This window comes from Lepidochelys kempii, chromosome 2, assembly GCF_965140285.1.
Source record: "Lepidochelys kempii isolate rLepKem1 chromosome 2, rLepKem1.hap1, whole genome shotgun sequence".
Taxonomy (NCBI): Eukaryota; Metazoa; Chordata; order Testudines; family Cheloniidae; genus Lepidochelys; species Lepidochelys kempii.
This window is the reverse complement of record NC_136381.1, coordinates 258406143-258426645: the sequence shown is the minus strand read 5'-3', so window position 1 is coordinate 258426645 and position 20503 is coordinate 258406143. Positions and strand designations below refer to the sequence as shown.

At 42.0% G+C, this 20503-nt stretch overlaps 1 protein-coding gene across 3 annotated transcripts in view; it reads left to right on the top strand.

The window, feature by feature from the left end:
- OXSR1 (oxidative stress responsive kinase 1) overlaps positions 1–20503 on the top strand; it is a 117640-nt gene that overhangs the window by 45337 nt on the left and 51800 nt on the right. For all 3 annotated transcript variants that reach the window (XM_073334693.2, XM_073334695.2, XM_073334696.2), the window contains 2 exons: positions 3587–3695; positions 12537–12678. In XM_073334693.2, the coding sequence (XP_073190794.1) occupies positions 3587–3695; positions 12537–12678 (251 nt within the window). The remainder of the gene's footprint in view (positions 1–3586; positions 3696–12536; positions 12679–20503) is intronic.

The window sequence follows — 20503 nt, the reverse complement described above, 5'->3', positions numbered from 1 at the left end:
GCAGCGGGCGCATTGAGGTTGAGATTGACCTGCTGGAAGACCCTCTTAGTATTCTTGCGTTTACTCCTTTATATCTTCAGTGGACTTTACAAACATCAATCCTGACAACACAAGTGTGGTCCTGAGTTTGCAGCTGAGGAGAGTGGAAGCAGATGTTGAGTGATTTTTCTCAAGACCATGCTGTGAGTTTATAGCAGAGTAACATATAGGAACATGTGAATTGCCACACCGGATCAGCCCAGTGGTCCACCTAGTCTAGTATCCAGTCTTCGAGAGTGGCCAGTACTAGCATCTTCAGAGGAAGGTGCAAAACATGCCAAAGTGGGCATATGTGCAATGACTTGCCCATAGGAGCAGTTTCTTCCCATCCCTTTAGATTGACTTAACCCCTGAAGCATGAAGACTTATATTCTTTCCAAATTGTTTGTTTAATCCTTACTAATGTAGGTGTGGATTTTCTTGTTTTCTATATAAATATCTAATGCTTTTTAAATCCTTCCAAGCTTTTTGCTCTAATATCTTGTAATGAGTTTCACGGGCTAATTTTTGATAACTCTGATTAAAACAGTTCCTGGCTTCTATATCTGTCCTTCCTTTTTTCATATCCTGCTTTTATCCAGTTTGATTGGGATACAGGGAAGAAGGATTTAAGATTTCTTTTAAAAAATGTGCATTCATGTTATCAATTCATAGCCTCAACTTAAACGTTAGAATTAATAAATAGAAAAGTTGAAGGGCTATGGCTTTTTGTGACTTCTGAGGCAGTTATGTATAAATGCTTTATGGAGCAAAACCAAGGAGGTTTTCTAAAAGTTAACACATGACTTTATTTCAACCAAAGGAGGAGAACTCTTCCCCTCAATACTCAGGGCAGTGGCGTAGGCTGCATCTGAACCTACTTTTGCTTATCGCAGATCTTCTGGTGGCTTGACTGAGCCACCCAAATAAGGTTTGCAACATTGGAATATATTTGTTTCGCATTGGTTTTGACTTTTCAGTAAGTAAACAGCATCCTGGTTTTCTCTGAAAGCAGAGGTATTTGTGTGTAAGCACAGTGCTTTCCCCCATACTGTGTCCATTGAGTTAATGTGTAGGAAGGAAAACTAAATTTACCAGGATCCTGTGCTCAGTGTTTTAAGGAGTAAAATTCTTCCAGACAAAATTCTTCCAGAGGAAAGTGCGTTTAACATATTTACATATGCCTGCAGTCAAATTCAGTTGGTGGGTCAGGTGTTTGGTCTGCCAGCCTCCCACATCTCCACTCCAGTTAACTCAAATCTGAATCAGACATCAGTGGGTGAGTCGACCACTTTCAAAATAAACAAAATGCTATTCCAGGTCTTCCATTGATGCGTTTGACTTTTTTTACATAAGGTGTCTATTCAGTATCTATTATGATTCTAAATTATAGTTTGTAGTAGTTTTATTGGAGTTTCAGAAGCTTCCAAATGCTCAATTTACTGTAGAGAGATGTGGTTAAGGTATTCATCATGGCACTTAATGAGAAGGCATCAGAGCAGTTAGAGCTGATCTCTGGATACAAGCTTTTGGAGTCTGGCAATGTGGATATTTTAATACCCAATTCATGGGAAATGTGCCTTTTTCAAGACTCTTGCATGTCTTCAAACATGTTTTTGTCAGTGTTTCATCCTCAATACCTAAACAGGCAACACTTTTAAATATTGTTTCCCAAATTATAAATCAGAAATAAGTCTCTGTTCAAGATAGCTTCAACTAGTTCAGGGTGTTCAGATAAATGTACCTGGTCCTATCTTTACCTGAAGTTTGAGAAACCTTTGGCAAGATGCAGCTTAAGGTTCTACCTGAAGTTAAAATAGCCACAAAGACTGAATATAGGGCAATGGGAACCTGCTTCTAGGAGAAGGACTGTGCGAAACTAATTTCTGCAGCTCTCCTAGTTTCTGCCTCTTGATACTTGATATCAGGTGGCTGCATAGGTTTCCCCAAGGTGAAGGAAGGAGTGAAAAGGAACATGACAAATGGCAAGTGTAATTCACTCATGACTAAGGCCTTACTTGAATTGCAGGATGATTGTCAAAAGATTGGCTGAGTTGCAGACAAGCCATGGAAAATTGTGGATAAGTCATAATGGACTTTATTATTTGTGGTAATAAAGTCCATTGTTACTTTTCCGTGATTTTCCACTCTCAGCCGCCTGGGGCTGAGAGTGGGGGCTCCCACTGTCAAAATTGCGGTGGAAGCCTAACATTGTGGAGTATGCAATATCACAGGTTAAATAGGGCCTTTCTCCTTATTACTCTGCTCTGTGACTCGGGTCACAAGGCATGGGCATTGGTGGTAGCAGCTTTCACTTCTGCTGTCCTTGTCTAGCAATGTACTCCGAAGTCGCTTCACTTAAAATCACTCTTTAAACCTTATTTATTTCTGGAGGATATTGGAAAATTATTGTAAACCGAGGATGCAATAAATACACATGGATTTTGGATAGTCTTTCACATTTCTCCCTCTCCCCATCCAGTGTGCTTATAAAACAAGGTTCCTGGCTGTTAAATACAGCTCTTCAGCAATTGTGCTGCATTTCTATTGCTCTAACAGAGCTATTGTACACATTGTATTGGTTTCAGTTATGAGAGGAAGCATTTTTAACCACAATGCCCATTGTGATTTACAATGATCAGTTAAAACAGTTGTGTGCGCCAAGCCTCCAAGGATATTGATATCCTCTGTGGACACAAGAGAAGCCCTTACATAGCCAATGAGAGATTAGAATAGAAGATGAGGGTTGTTGAGGTTGGGGGAAGAAGCTCTGCTTTTGTTAGTAGTTTTTTCTCACCTCTAATATTGCACAGGTCAATTGCATTGAAAGGAAAGGGCTGTTGCATGCATTAATTATTCATGGCCTCACCACCTGGTGTGAGGAACGGAACATTTGTTAGTCCCCCTATGTTACAAATCAAATAGCTGATAGTTTTTTTGATTGCATATGTTGTGCATGTGACTTTTTTCTTCCTCAACATTCACACAAGCATGTGACAAACGTTTGTTTTTTTTGTTTTTTTTACTGTGCAGCCCAGCCCTGACTTCTGGAAGTAATATCCTCTGAAGAATTCCTCCTTCTCATAATTTTTTTTAAGTGCTCTACCATATTCTCTACTGATTCAAAATGCAATAGTAGCATTGAAAGTTTTATAGTGTGTATAAGGAAGAAACGCCTATTAACCAGAGGTTGATAGATGGAGCCGCTATGCAAATTCTAGGGGGAACAACCTGGTAGAAGTCCCAGAAGCCACCTCCCCTTTCATCTTAGCTAAGTTCGGTAGTAGGGGCTTGGGTTCTTGCCAGGGTGTTGCCCTTGACCCTTGTAACTGGAGGTCCTCCACCTTGTTCTCTACTAGCCAGGACTAGATAGCTTAATCCTGTATTCAGAAAAAATTTCAAAGTTTGATCTGAGCAGATCAAACATAACTGTTACATTTCTGGATCTTCACTGTTGTCTCCCAAGAGTTATTTTCGCCTCATGAACACCCTGTCTTGATATAAACTAGTAGTAGATGGTGATTATTTAACAGGCATTTAAAAATAACTTTTTTTTTCCTCTCTGCAGAAAGAAATTCAAGCCATGAGTCAATGCCATCATCCTAACATTGTATCTTACTACACATCATTTGTGGTGAAAGACGAGCTCTGGCTAGTGATGAAGTTACTTAGTGGAGGTGAGTGGTACTATTTTCATCTACCCTAAACCATATGGAAAAAGTATGGGAAGTGGTTGGCATTAAATGTGCCCTTTCCCCGTTGTACCATCTCTTCTCTCTCCCCCGCCCCGCATCCCCCCCAAATCTGCAGCTAAAGATGCTGAAATCACTGCAAATATTCCCTTTTTATTTTCCCAAAGTTAAAGGAATACAATCACATTTAAAATGGTGCCTCTGTATGAACACTTGTTTGCTACTGTTACAAGTAGCAACTCACAGTACTGTAACTGAAAGATTGGAGGAGAAAATTATTTGTTTCATTTTGTGCATTTGAGAGCACTTTATATAGTCACTGTTCCCCTAGTGTAGTCATTTTTCTGTCCTTCCCATCCCTCTTTGCTATGTGAAGATTCACGTAAACACACCAAAAATAGGAAAATATAACAAACTATAAAAATCGTAGTAATTGAAGCTATCTTATGCTTGTTTTTGAAAATTGATTAATGTAAAGCTTCCTGGGTGAGAGGTCTTCTGAAGTATTATTTCTGTACTCATATTAAAAAGCAAGGCTCAGTTCCCAGAGTTGCTTTCCCAGAGGAGTTTCTTCCCTTTTTCCCACAGCCCCTAGCATGGGCTTTTTAGTTGGAACAGTAGATGACTGACTCTACATAACACACACTCTTGTTGCTTCCTTTTTCAACAGCATCAATCTCCACTGACCTGTTTTTCAGGTTGAAATTGACTTAACTTTAGCCTGCTTCAGGCTCCTCATTACTTTGTCCCACAAATAAGACAAAGTATGAATGCAAGGACTGGGACTTCTTTTCTGATTTACATCCGTACAGATTAATCTCTTAATCTTGGGGCACCAGTACTGCTGAAATCTTAAAGGAGCGGTAATGCAACTGCTGTAGAAATAATCCTAAAGGGGAACAGTCTAAAACCTATTTATGTTTTAGCATTCTCTTTTGATAATACACAGGCAACTGACTACACTGGTAGGGTTTAATCTCTTCCGGGCAATTAGGCCAACACTTTTGGCACCCAGTTTTGAAATGTAGTCACTTAAACAAGTGGCCTTCCTCTCAGAGTTGCTGAGTATCTGCTGCTGGTATTGAGTTCAGTGGAAGCTGCAGGTGCTCTGTACCTGTAATAAGCCACTTTTTCTTAGGTACCTACTTTAATCATTCAGACTTGAAATTCTGGCCTTTATGCAGCAACATTGCTCCAAAGCAATCAGCAGTGTCCAATATTTCTAAAATGGGGCAGATTTGCATTTGGCCCGTCTAACACATCCATGTCATGACTTTTAACTATGCCTTTTCTAAGTTAACTGCTGGCGGTTCTGCTCTGTAAATTGTGTGGCTTGCTCGTTCGTTAAGACGAGGAGCCGTAATCCTTGTTCTTAGATCTTCTCTGATTTGCAAATCTGCTAGCTCCTTTAATGTGCTCACAGTTAAGAACCGTCATTTGAACCTGTGACAGAAGACACTTGCTCATCAAACAGCTGTCTGTGACAGCTCTACTGTAGAGAGCAATTCTTACCATTCCAGCCTACAGCATGAGAAGCTTCCCAATGTATTTTTAAATTGTGCAAGTCTTTGAGGTATTGAAACTCTGTGAGCTGGTCATGCACTCTGAGCTTCTGTCACGTTTCAGGAATTTAATCTATTTGGAAAAATCACTGATCTAACAACTTGCAAGGCTTCCAAATGACCAGCAATTAAGATCAATGGACAAACAAACCTTAAGAAATCTTTGTTTAATTTGAATTATTCTGTAATCATGAATAGTGTCCCGGAGAGTACTTCACAGAAAACAGTCTCCATCACCAAGGATTTATAATCAAATGTGGTGGAGTGATGCAACAAATGGGTCCAGTTAAGTAACTAATGAGTTACAACAGTTGACATTTGGGCATGGGGTGGGGAAAGGAAGAGGGTATCTGATAAGATCCATATGTTTGCTCTGTGTGAGGCATGTTTGCATTTTGATAGGTCCAGTTCAAATATGTTAAATATAAAAGATCAAGTTAAAAAGACGAGGGAAATTACAAAAAGCCCTAATAGAATACACTGTACCATCTGTCATCTTTTTCATCACCTATTCCCTTTTTCCTTCTGCTAGTCTTAATCTTGCTTTTTGTGTACCTACACCTCTATGCAGATGGTCCACAGTCTGGAGAAAAAGGGCCAATTTCAAGGAAGAGATTTCCATTTGCAGTGACATCTTGTCTCTGGTGACAAGACTAAATTGTCAGATCCACGAACTTGGAACTTATTCAAATGTTTTCTTCTGTTCTCTGTGTCGCTTGTTCCTTTTCTCTTCTCTGGACACTGTTTGGTGTATCTCTAGTGTGTTGATCTCCCTATTTTATCTGATTCTGTCTCAACTCTGTAATGCCAAGCATCTATCTATGTTTCTGAGGTTTATTTCTCCGAGGTAGTCAGAGGCTGATAAGTTCAAGTAGATGTAATTCTTAGAGCTGATAATGATGCTCTTTAAATTGTTCGCTACTGCTAAGTGTGACTAGATAAGAATTAATGTAAATGGGGGGGTTAGGTTCTACAGAAACTTTTTTTTTGGCCAGATAAAAGGCATTATATACATTTTAAACAAGCAATTTAATACTGGTATAAGTTTTAAACAATTTTAAAGAAACAATTTAATATAGTAACTCCCCACTTAACCTCTATCCCTTCCCAAGCCCCCACCCATAACCCACCTCTTCTTCCCCCCCATCTCCTCCCCCTTTACTATACACCTCATGTCCTTGCTCCTCCCCTCTCCCGCCAGCCTCCTGTCTGTGGCCATCAGCTGGTTTGTGGCGTTCAGGAGGCTTGGGGGAGGAGTGAGGACGCGGCGCGCAGCTCCTGCCCACTGCAGTCAGCTAGTTTGCGGCAGTCAGGAGGCTGCATGCCATGTCCTCGCTTCTCCCTGTGTCTCTGCTCCTCCCCCCATCCTCCTGAATGCTGCAAGACAGCTGGTTGCCACAGGCAGGAGGTGGGGGGAGCAGGGGGATGGCGGTGGTCCGCTGGCAGGCAGGAGGCCATGGGGGTGGTGGGGGGCGGCGTAGGGGAACTGATGGAGGGCTGCCAGCCGTGGGCAAAGCAGGCGGCCAAACGACGTTACAGGGGAGCATTGCACAACTTTAAACGAGCATGTTCTGTAATGGAGCAGGGACGTAACATCAAAACAATGTTAAGCGAGAGGACGTTGAGTGGGGAGTTACTGTACTTTTGGCCTTCACAACGTCTCCTGACAAGGAGACCCAGAAGTTGACTGTGCGTTCTGTGAAGAACGGCTTCCTTTTGTTTGTTTTTAAATCTGCTGCCTATCAACTTCTTCAGGAGATCCCGGTCCTTGTTATGGGAAGGAGTAAATAATACTTCTGTATTCACGTTCTCCACACCATTCATGATTTTATAGACTTCTGTCATATCCCCTCCACCCCTTAGTTGTCTCTCTTCTAAGTTGAACAGTTCCAGAGCTAACCTGGGATGTTGGGATCCCAATAAATCATTTGCTTTGCTTGTGCTGGACTTGACCTGTAATGGCTGGAGGCCGTATTATCTGCTGTGGGGAAAAAAAATCTATGTACTACAAAGCAGACCTCTCCAAGACCACCTATTGTTAGAAAGTATTGCAAACTCTGGTGCATTTGTATCTTTCAAAGCTAATTATGGAGCATGGAAGTTTGAACAGAAAACCACTTAACTTTTAATTACAGTATAATTCGCACCATGGGAGTGTACTTAATAGAGATAATATAGTTGTTGATGGGTTGTGTTTGGTGCTAAATGATAGCGAAGGTTTTGAATTCAAGGGGAATAAACAGTAATTCTGAACATCTTATCGCAGTGCATAGTATGTTGCACCAGCTTTTTGTATACTATTTTGCAGGCATTTGATGCACTGAAACACTCATTTGTTGCATTTTTTCATATTACAGTTTCCAGTAAAATGCTGTTTTAACAGTATATCTCCTCTCTTTGTATTGGAATGCTATAGTCTTTGACTCTGATCCATTGATGGTTCTTCGTCAGCGCTTCCTCTCTACCCATGCTTAACATTTCAGTGAATTAAATTTAGACTCCAATTGCTGGGTGCCCACTCCTGACTTTGTGCTGCTTTACATGTTGCCCTGAACACTTGGAATAGCCTTCCTTTCAACATTTGCCAAACTTCTTCTGTCTCTTTCAAAGAGCATCTTACAGCTCACCAGTTTTATGAACCTTTAGAGCTATGATCACAAGGGGCTTGGTGTAATGTGCTGTTCCCATTTGTGCTCCTAGAACAGGGGTTTTCAAACTTCATTGCACCGTGACCCCCTTCTGACAACAAAAATTACTACATGACCCCAGGAGGAGGGACTGAAGCCTGAGTCCGGCCAAGCCGCACCGCCCTGAGTGGGACCCAAGTTGAAGCCCAAGGGCTTCAGCCCCAGGCTGGGGCCTGTAACCTGAGCCCCGCAACCCAGGGCTGAAGCCCTCTGACTCTGGCTTTGGCCCCGGGCAGTAGGGCTCAGGCTTTGACCCTGGGCCCCAGCAAATCTAAGCCAACCCTGGTGACCCCCATTAAAATGGGGTCATGACCCACTTTGGTGTCCCGACCCACAGTTTGAGAACCGCTGCTCTAGATTGTCAGCCCCTTGGGATTGGGAGCATGCTGTTGTGCCAAGAAGCTGTGTCAAACTATAGTGCTATATAAAAAAAATATTGTGACCAACCTATAGAGCATGTTCTCCATCTTCCATAGGACTGACTTTGATGAAATAATTGAATGTGCCCATTTTATTTCACACTTAGAAATATGTAGCCCATATAGGAAGATAGTACTCCATAGGTGACGGAGGATCTTTCACGTAAAGGTAAAAAGGCCTCTGAACGTACAAGAATCTTATAAGTATTCATCTGTGACAGTGAGAAGTCTGTCTAAATCCTAAAGCAATAGTGGTCTTGGACTAATAAATATACTGTAGTTGGCTCAAGTTGCTCAGGAATGGCTTTGCTCTGGATTTGTCAGTTTCTTTCGTATGATCCTTTTATTTCTTAGTCACTCCATATCAAACTGGCTTAGCTAACGTGTCAGGAGTAAGATTTCTAACTTCAGGCTGAATCTATTATGGTAATGCAGCTCAGCTCAGTTTAGTTCTTTGTATCACCCAGTGTTGTCATATGTAGTTGCAATCAAGGGTCTGGAATCAGAGCTTGACTAGCAATTTTGTTGGTGCATGAGGTAGAATAAATATAGCTCTTACACTGCTATGGTGACAGTAGTAAAAGCATGTTTTTCTTTGAGTAAACTAAGTGGGGATGAGAGAGACAAGGTGGGGATGACTCGGATGACACTTAGTTCAGTAGGAAGGTGACATTTTCAGGGCTTAAATTCTTATATTTCCCAGGGTCCCAAACTCTCCATCCCCAAACATGCTATAAAAACTACAAAGGGGTTGAAATCAGCTGAATTTAAGCCCTGGGCATTTTAGTCACTTATCTGCAGTCTGCGACATTAAATATTGGCTGAGAGAGCTCTTTGTATTTCTCCTTTGTTTGTTGTTTCTGTAGAACACTTCCAAATTCCTCCATTGTTCTAAACATCCCCACCTGAAAGTGGAGTCTAAAAATACATTAGCAGACTTAAAATGACAAGCTAGCCTTGTACCAGTTATACACTACATGGATCTGTGTTGGCTGTAGCTATTCTATAAACAAAATTGCTGTTTTTCTGTGTTAAACATAAACTTGAACTTACCTAAACCTTTTTAATGATCAAAATCTGTGTGTATATACTCTGTATGGTCTGCCCCTGTGTTTTCCAGAACTTCTTGCAGGAGAAGGAAACCTTTTTTGCAAAGTCTTCTGGCAGAGTGGGCGGTGGAAGGAGGATGAAATGAGAACATGAACACCATATTTTGATTGGACTTCTTATTGCATTCGGTCCTGCAGATAGAAGTGTATTTAAGGGGGAAGGACCAAGCAGTCTGTGTGGAAGTTTTGTGCCTGATATGCTCACAAAGCTATCTTCTAAAATAGAGATCATCAAGGTATACGCACACATCAGGTATTTCCTAAATACAAACATTTTGTCCAATCAAACTTAAGAATCTAGTACGTACATCACAGTAGCACTGAGAGAACCCAAACAAGGCCACGTTATGCTAAGTGTCATACAAAAATGTACAAAAGAGACGTCCCTTGTCCTGAAGACCTCAGAATCTAAAAGACAAAACTTCAGAGTCTAGCCATTCTGGGGTAAAATGAAGAGGCACATACTCTGATTTTTTGGTATGTGTTTTGTGAATTTTCTTTAGTAGAAATTAGTCACATTCAATCATTCACTGTCACACAATAAATGTTGCTCTCCTTGTAGAAAATGTAGATGTGTTATAACTCAGGTTGTTACTGTAAGAGCGGACCTTTGGCTAAGAACAGACGTACCTTTAGACACTTCTGATACTGATTATAAAATGCATTTTGCAGTCCTAGGAATGTGGGGGGAAACTGAATATAGTTGAGTTCTGATCTCTAGAACATTTAAGCAGTAGGTGCAGACGCAGATCCTGACAACTCTTGTTTTCAGTCTTGTTCTATTCCTTTGAGTCAAAAATTCCAATGCCACAAAGGACCATTGTAATCAATCTGACCATCTGTGTAACATGCCATAGAATTTCCCCAAAATAACTCTGTAAGACATGTTTTCTAATCCTTTAACCATTCTTGTGGCTCTTCTCTGAACCCTCTCCGATTTATCAACATGCTTCTTGAATTGTGGGTGCCAGAACTGGACACAGTATTCCAGGTCACAGAGGTAAAATGATCTCTCTGCTCCTACCCAAGATTCTCTTTACGCATCCAAGGATTGATTTAACCCTTTGGCCTCAGTGTCACACTGGGAGCTCACATTCGGCTGATTATACACTCAAATTTGGCTTGTATGCACCTCCATCATGATGGAGGGGTGGCTGTGCCAACCCTGAACAGCACAGTGCCCCTGTGCACCAGGCTGCAATGTCTGGAGTGGAGAGCCGAGCGCAGCTCCGTGGGACAGCAGTCACCACTGCAGGGTGAATGCAGGGAGTATTTGCTCTGCAACTCTTCCCTCTGCCCCCAAGGTCTCCCATGCCTGAGGGCAGGACCCAACCTCCCCTCCCCATGTGGATAAAATGGATAACAAAATAATGCAAAATTTCTGGAAAAAAAAACCCCCTCCCCCTAAATTATAGTTTAAAAAAAACCCTCAGAATTTCCTTCGCGTCTATAACAGCAGAAGTGTAAGTGTGTGTGTGTGTGTGCACACTTTTTAAAAAAAAATTCTTACCTGTGTTTCCCATCAGGTTCTGCTTTCTATCTGCTTAGAAACGTTAACCTGCACGTTCTTGAAATTCATTGGTAATCAAAATTCATATGACTAAGTCTTAATGTTTTTAATACATGCCAATTTTAAACCCTTCTGGGCTTTTCACTGTTCTTTAACAAGTCGAAACATGTTCTGTTTTCTTTTGTAATTTTAATTACAAGGTAGCCAGAATGAACTCTAACTCTTACAACTCACTAAACTGGTACTGAAATGTTCTTTGACTAAGTATATACTCAGGGACTTAAAATAGAAAACCTGTGGTCCGAAGCTAATTCTTTCCAAAACCCATCACCATTGCTGACGTTGTCTTGTTTTATACCTGTATCACTAAAGCTTCCTACAGTTGCATATACAAGGGTTAAACAATACAAAACTGGGTTGGAGATACTCAACCCCCAAACTGAGCTGCTAAACACAGTTTAGCCCATGAGAATAGAGAGAGGCTATACACCGTGCCTTGAAGGTCAGGCTGTCTGGCCAATGGGAGCAGTAAATACCAAATATATGGCCTTCCAGTCCCCAGATGAAAATACAGAGAATGTTGGCACAAACACATCAGCAGGTCACAATGTTGTATGAGAAGAGGCAGTCTCTGAACTGATTCCCGATTTATTCCTGGGTGCAATTCAAAGAGCTGATTTGGTTTGTAAAGCATGGTTTGTCATCTAGGATGATGTAATTCACACCCCTTCAGGAAGAGGAGCTGTATTGATCCATCTCCGGAAGGATTTAAACTGTACTCCAATTCTGCATATAGTGAGGAAGTAATTTGTTACCAACGTTTTAAATTCATATCTTCTCCATCTGTTAGAGATGTTCACCATTAAGTGTTAGGAATAGTACCAATGTTAGCAACTGTGTACCAAGTGTATCTTTAGAAACTGGAAAATAAAATTCTACCAAATTTTAGTTTGTGAAGAGTGGCAACTCCCTCCCTCCCCAATTCTCCATTTCCTCTCCCCACTCTTAAGTTGAATCAATGCCAAAACAGCTCCTCCTCAACATCTGTGCTCCAGTATCTGTTTCAACTGACAAATTAGTCTTTTGTGATTTTAATGTCAGAATGAACTTTAACTCTTACAAATAGCTGACAAACTAGGTGCCCTTTGATCTGTAAGGCATTTACCTGGTATTGGACTTCTTGACAAACATTTCAGTCAAGCTAGAGGTGTATGTTTGTACTACTGAGGATCTGTAAGACCTTCCCCACCACTGACCAGATAAAAATGGGGGGCTTAAACACTTTCAGTAAAACCATGAAGAAAGTGCAAGTAAAAGTCCTTTCAGTGCATCCCCTTTGGAATGGAGAAGGTACCCTTTTGTTTGGATATAAAATGGGTGCTACTGACTTTATGATGCTACTAACCCTAACCCCTCCACTTATTTTCCCGGTTTCCTTGATTTACCCACAAGATGGCTGTGTAGATGGCATTTAATCACATGGAATAATTCCTTCCAGTTGAAGCTAAAGAACAAGTTTAACTTTTGTCTTCTCTCTAGGATCTGTTTTGGATGTCATTAAACACATAGTGGCAAAAGGGGAACACAAGAATGGAGTCCTGGATGAACCTAGTATAGCCACAACCCTAAAGGAGGTGCTGGAGGGGCTGGACTACCTACATAAAAATGGACAAATCCACAGGTACTTTTTTTGCTTTCCTGTAGTGCAAAGCTTTGTCAATACTGTAGAAGTGCTTCTTGGCTTGCTCACACACGTATATGTGGAAAATGTTTCTTATGAGCGAGGCTTAAATCAGTTGTAATGCTATATGTAGGGCCTGGCAGAAATGAGGGAATTGGAACAGTACGGTATGCCATGGTAAAAAAAACAGTATTGAAAGGGGCTGCCATATACTTTGGCCTGAGGGGCAAGGCAAAAGGGTATAGTATATTTGAATTACATGCACAAAGGTATGTTAAAAGAACATTATTAAGGTTGCAAAGTTGAGCACTCAAAAGTTAGGAAATCCCCTTGTGCATATACATTATATGATATAATATAGTTTTTAATTACACGATCACATATTGACTTTTCCACAGGACTCTGCCTTATTCACTGCACCCGATGGACCTGCTGTGGGGATGAATCAGGGTTGTGTAGTAAAGGAGACTGTTTGTTGAACCCCCTCCTCACTTGTTACAGAAGTTTGAAGGTGTATGGTGAACAAGGCAGGGGATTGAAGAAGGATGCTTAACTCAGTCAAATGCTGCCCTGGAAGATTGGATTCTGTCCTTGGCTCTACCAGACTTCCTGTTTGATGCTGGGCAAATCCAATGAAATCAAACTTTTTGCAGGTGGTCACAAATTGTGTGTTCCTCATTTGCTGGTTATCCAGCTTGAGACCATGGGGTCTGGTTTGCAGAAGTGCTGAGCACTCTCAGCTGCAGCTGAAGTGAGTGGGAGTTGTGCTTGAATACAAAAAGTGCTATATAATGCTAAGTACTCTGAAAAATCATGTGGTGTAGACATCTCAAATTGGGCACTTAAAATTAATGAATACTGTTGTCCGTAATCCCTCTGTGCCTGAGCTCCCCATTGGTAAAGTGAGAATAATAATACCCACTCATCTCACATGGGTTTTGTGGATCTGATTAATGAATATTTGTGAATCACTTGGATACTATAGAGATGAGCACTATAGAAAAGACCATGAGGAATTTAATACTTCTGTCTTCAGAGCAGCGTTTGAATAATGTGCAGTGAACAAGACATGGGACTACACACTGAACAATGAGATGAAAACAAAATATTGAGTGGCTGCTCATTGAATGAGCACTGCCCATCCTCTGCACTGATTGGGGTAGGGGTCCTGTGGAAAAAATAGGGTGTGATCATGTAAATAAATAATTTTGGCGTTTCCTAATTTTTTAAGTGCTTAATTTTGCATCCTTAATGTGGCTGTTAGTTCCTAGATTATTGAAAAAACAAACTGAGAAAACAAATGGTCATATAGCATCATATTGACACCCGTGTGGGTCGTCAGCCGCATATGAACTTTTAGATCCATTTCATAGACCTTTGCCGCATGAACTAACTGAATTAGTGATAGCAATAGTAGGTTATCTTCCTCTATGTGGACCAGTGCAAGAGGAGGAGGAGATGCAACACTTTTCCAGTGGTTGTCGGCAAATATCTGTGAAAGTGAGGAGTGGTGAGATTCAGGAATCTCGGGTTTCATTTTAAGCTCTGGAAGGGAGTGTTCTCTAGTGGTCACAGACTCTTCTGTCCATTTCCAGCCCCTCTGCCCCATTCCCTGCTATCTGTCCCTGTCCTGTCACTTCCCCACCTCTGGCTTTTTGTCCCAGTCGCCACTCCTTACGTATCTCATCCCAGTTCCAGTCTCCTTGCCCAGCCAGTCCTAGTTCCCCCTCCAGGTTCACTGTCCAACTCAGTCTTTTCCCTCTCCTCCCCCTTATACCCAGTCCCTGTCTCCTTGTCCAGCCCATCCCAGTTCTCCCCTCCTGGCTCCTTGTCCAGTCTCTCCCCACCTCCCCGCAGCTGGCTGTCATACACTGTTTCCCTCCTGGGACTGCTTTTTCCAATCTTTTTGCCCAGGCAGTCTGTTTTCCCCCCGCCCCCCACTTCAATACCCTTGTCATATGTTTCCTCCCCCCACCCTGTTTCCCACACTGCCTCCTAGTCATAATTCACCCCTCCCCTGTATTCTCCCTCCACTTCCAGTCCCAGCCTCCCCCTCCTCCCTCCCAGTCAGTTTCTCTGCTCTCCAGTCCCAGTCTAACCAGACTCCTTGTCCCAGTATATTTCTTTCCCTCTCTCCTGGCCCGGCCTTTGTCCCCTCTGCATTTAAGTCAGACTGCTTCCTCCTCCATGCTGCTTGGATGCCAGCATGGTGTCATTGAGAGTACAAAGAGAGACAGGCTCCCTGCTCTCAGTTCTGGTGTCTGGCCCAACTCTGGCCTGGAGCAGCAATTACAGGAAAAGTCATCCTAAACCCCTCATCTTGGGCTGGAGCATGCTCAGTCATTCTGTGGGACTGGTACATGCGCTGCTTGTAACAGGTAGGAGCTGCAAGAAGATGGAGCATGCTCAGTGCAGATGGAATCTTCATGGTCTTTAGCTGGTAGCAAGCTTTAGCACAATGGTTTTCAACCTGTGCTCTGGGGATCCCTGGAGGTCCACAGACTGTCTAAGATTTCCAAGGGGGTCCCCACCTCCACTTGAAATTTTTTAGGGGGTCTGCAAATGCGAAAAGGTTAAAAATCACTGCTTTAGCAAGTCTCTTCTGAGCATGTACAAACCGACTTTCAGAAGTTTATAACTTGGTCAAATTAGGGCAGTTCATTACTCCCAGTAATCATGGGAGTAGCAAAGGCATGTACCTAATGCTAAGGCCACTCCCTGCTGAATTTCACATCCCTGCTCCAAAGCATAGAGATGCTAGAGAATTTCAAAGAAAAAGTCTCTAGAATTTAATAAGGGCAAAAGGGCATATCAAACATGCTCTGCTGGGCATTCCAATAGATCTGTTTAGCTGGTGTTTTGAAGCTGATGATTTTTCAGTATAATCTTATTGACATGCATGATTGATGTTGTCACTGCCTTTGTTTAAAGTTAGGTTTTTCTATGGGAATTACTTTTCGTAGATTCACGGATTCTAAGGCCAGAAGGTACTATTACGATCATCTACTTCTAGTCTGACCTACAGTTTAACACAGGCAATGGAACTTCCCAAGATAATTCCCAGAACAGATCTTTAGGAAAAGCATCCAATCTGGATTTAAAAATGATCAATGATAGAGAATCCACCCTGACCTTTGGTAAAATGTTCCAGTAGTTAATTACTCTCACCGTTTAAAAATTTATGCCTTGTTTCTGAATTTGCCTAGCTTCAACTTATGCTCAAATAAATTGGTTAGTCTCTAAGGTGCCACAAGTACTCCTTTTCTTCTATCCATTGGATCATCTTGTACCTTTCTCTGCTAGATAAGAGCCCATTATTAAATATTTGTTCCCCATGTAGGAATTTATAGACTGCAATCCAGTCACCCCTTAATCTTCTCTTTAGCTTAACATATAGATTGAGCTCCTTGAGGCTGTCACTATAAGGCAGGTTTTCTAATCCTTTAATCGTTCTTTTGGCTCTTCTCTGAACCTTCTCCAATTTATCAACATTCTTGAATTATGGGTGCCAGAACTGGACACAGTATTCCAGCAGCGATCATACCAGTCCCAAACAGAAGTACTCTGCATTAAAGAGAGAGGATGGTCTCTTCATTTGACTTGTAATGAAATAGTATGAAAGTAACTGTGGTAAAGATTATTTGGGGCATTGTGTGGATATTTTTAGTGCAATTGAAAGAAATCTGATTTTCACAAAACTTTTAGCACGTGGAGCCAAACGTGCTGTATCCATTTTGGATCCAGTCACACCACAAATATCATTGTACTTTTCTAATTAGGTCAGTGTCCTGAATTAAATACAGCCAGCTTTGTTGCGCTGTGTCATTGCTGCATCTTTAAGTCCACAACCATGAGTTACAATCTGGTTTGTGTCTGTGCATTCTGGGAACATCTGGACAGCTATCTCAATGCTCAGCAAGAGAATACACAGACTGAAAGTAGAGTGATGCCAGCAGCATGTGGGGAAAAGCAATCTGGGAAGTTCTTCTGTACAGAGAGGTGGGTGGAAGGATGACTGACCAATCCTATTACAAAGGCAAGGTTTTAGAGAGTGTCCACTCCGCATTGTAAGGAAAAGATTTCATACTGGTTGCAGGAAGAAAGCAATGTGCCTATGAGAAACAAAAGAACTAGGTGACCCTCCCCCCACGAAATTAATAGGCAGCAGGTTTAAAACAAACATAAGGAAGTATTTCTCCACACAACAGAGTCAACCTGTGGAACTCCTTGCCAGAGGATGTTGTGAAGGCCAAGATTATACCAGCTTTCAAAAAGAAACTAGACAAGTTCATGGAGGATAGGTCCATCAGTGACTATTAGCCAGGATGGGCAGGGAAGGTATCATAGTATCCTTAGCCTCTGTTTTGCTAGAATCTAGGAATGGGTAATATGGAATAGATCACTTGATGATTACCTGTTCTGTTCATTCCCTCTGAAGTCCCTGGCTTTGGTCACTGTTGGAAGACAGGATACTGGGCTAGATGGACCTTTGTCTGACCCATTATGGCTGTTATGCTCTTATGAGGGAAGAAAGGTTTGCGGCTGCAGTTCTGATAGGAAGTGTTTAATGTAACTAACTTTGACTCACTTTTTAAGCTGACCGAAGATCTCTTGGTTCTGGAGGAAATCCATCTGGTGATCACTGACCACCTGAAGGATGCTTGTAATGTGGGGTTTCTGAATGCAGGTATAAAGCAGGGTGAAATGAGGTCAGAGCTGTGGAGTACAAGCCTTCTGTTAGATATTTAAAAAATAAGAGCGCAAATAGCTAGCACAATGAAATGTTTGTTCAGTCAATTACACAAATGTAGCTGGAACACTTGAGTCATATATCACACCTAGCAGAAAACTGGCTGAATACAGTTAATCACAGTACGGTAGAATAAATGTAAGTAGCACATCTGGCCAAGCTTGACACCAGGCCATTGGCAGAGCCTAAAGGATGACTATGGGAACTCTTGTCCTGAACAGAGTACTAACAGCTATTGCTGTAAAATCAGCAGTGAGACTGAAAATAAATAAATATATAAGTGTGTGTGTGTGATGTGTATGTGTATGTGTATGTATGTATGTATATATATATATAGGCAATAGAACTTTTGTGCAGCTGATGATGATGTACTTTTTAAATAATGTACCTTCAATGGGAAATTAAGTTACCACATGGCAAACTGGCTTAATGAAATCCTGCTGCTGCTTCTCACTCCACACAAGCTTGTCATAGTTGCAGTGTCACTTCCAAGTAAGGTTTGGGCAGCCGTCTTTTCATTATCACTAGAGTGAGTCTGTTGCTGTTTTGGGTAGGTAGAAGTAATTGGATAGTACTCTTTGGGGGAATTTGCAAGTCAAACATCTAGGGAGGGCTTAAATGTTTCCTGAAATTCTTGTTTAACCTCCTTAGCAGCCAAAGTGAAGCACAAGCATCTCTGTTGAAAAGTTTCATATTTATCTCTGATTCCTGATTGGGAGAAGAATGCCCCAGGGTTAGGGTGCTAGCATGGAGCTGAGGAGACCCATCTTAAGTTGTCTGCTGTGCCATAGGCTTCATGTTGCTTTGTCTTGTTTTTCCTTAGTTCCCCGTGTATACCATGGGAATAATAGCACTGCCCCTACCTCACAGGGCTGTTGAGAAGATAAATACATTTAAAATTGTGAGCTCAGATATATAGTCATGTAAGTACCTAAAATGGAGCCAGGAACTACTGCTTTGAAATCCTCCACCTCTTCCTTAGTGGAAGTGTGTGTGTGTGTGTGTGTGTGTGTGTGTGTGTGTATCCAGTAGTACTCACAATGTCCTGTTGGCATCCAGGAGGTGAGTGGGCTTCTGCCCGCTCACTACTAAAGGACCTCCCCCCAGCCTAAGGGGAGGATCGACAAGTCCGGGATTCCAAATAAGTGCGGGGGACAACTAATGAGATAACAGGAACAGGAGTGAGGTTACAGGGCTAAACGAAGGGAACCTGATGGGGACACTGAGCAGAGAACCCTGGACAGTGCCCACTGCTCCTTGAAGGCGTCCAGGAATGAGGAATGGAAATAGGCCCCAGAGTCGCAGAAAACCCTGTCGGCCAACCTCCTCTTCCTGGTTTGTAGATGCCCATTTTGGCCAGGGCTAGGAGGAGGTTGTCAAGGAGGTCCTGTGACTTTGTGGGGCCACAGATAGGGAGTGCATAGATGAACAGGTGAGGGGAAAAGTGCAACCAAAACCGTAATAAAATATCTAGGAGGAGCCGGAATAGGGGCTGTAACCTGGTGCACTCCAGGTACACGTGCGCCAGGGTCTCCTTCATGCCGCAAAAGGGACAGGTGTCCGGGAGGGGAGTGAACTGTGCCAAGTACATGCCCGTGCTCACGGCTCTATGAAGGAGCCGCCAGCTGATGTCCCCAGCAGGCCTTGGGACCAGTACTCACAATATGTTAGGTAGAGTCCCTTGCCCACAGAGCTTACCATCTGAAAAGCAAAGGGAAAAGTGGTACATACCAGTAAATGTTGGCTGCACTTTAGTAAGATTTGTTTTAAAAGTACAGCTTATCTCCAGTTGCTTCTCAACCTTAACATTACTAGTTTGTCAATTCCTTGTAGGTTTCAAATAGCAGAAGCCACACTTCCTGTTTGCCTCTTTAAGCACAAGGCACCACCTCCAGTACCCCAGAGCTAGAAGCAGACAGCCTTATGTTATACACTCATCTGCACTTGGCCATGTTTTACTCCATACATCCACTGTTTGGCCTCATGCTACTCATCTGACCTCCATAACCAGAAGCCAATCCTCCCTTCCTAGCACAGTGACTCCAGTGACTATCTGAAATACTAGGAATCTAGCCAGTGTCTAAAGTATTAAACACCTGAGAACTAGCTAGTGTGCTAAAGATTAAGGACCAAATCTTGCAGCCGTTGTGTGAGCAATCTGATGTCCATGGGTTTGCTTTCATGAGCACGGCTTCAGGATTGCACCCGATGACGTTTCCACAGAAGTCAAACAAGTGAGACAAGCCCATTTTATGACTAAGCTGACAGGTCACTCCCAGATAATGCTGTCATGATTGACTATGGCAGGATGATGGTAGATATTTTGCACCTCTCATGATTTGGACTCTGATTCTTCTGTGTATTTGATCAGGAATTATCAGATGTCCAGGAGTTTGATGGATGACTCCATGCAATATGTAACTAAAGCAAAAGTAACCAAAAAGCTTTTGAAATTACTGAACTTACAATGAATTAGTCAAAGTTAAGGTTAGCACTTTTTCAGGTGATGATTTTTATGGCAACCTGACAAATGAATCATGCTGATTAATTGCTTCAAGGTCTGTCTTTCTCCCTATTTTAATTGAGCTTATTTTTCTGTTCATGATTAGCTGTTGTGTAACTGAAATTTCAACCCAGGTGAAATGATAAATCACAAATACTCATGTGTAAAGTAAGACTCTTCAGGATCACAGAATTCTTTAGTCAGATAGTGTTTTCCAAATATGAAAAGGTTCAGTAAGTGACTAAAAATTATATATATTGAAAATACTGGCCTTGCATCGAAAACAGGCAGCAGTACATTTAGGCATTCACTTGCTGGCCCATCTTTACCAGAAGAGGCAGCACCTGTGGTGTTCTTAGTTGAAGCTGCTTGTACAATGATACAGAGCAATCATTTATCTAGAAAATATTCCACCTCTTCCAAATTGTCAGTCTTTTAGGGGAGAGTGCCGTGATGCCCAACTGAATGTTGTGAAGAAACAACACAGTTCCTGATACTCACACCAAATAAGGTGGCTTGGTCTCCTGACTTGGGGAGGGTGGCAAGAGGGAAGAGGAAAAACACAGTGAAGG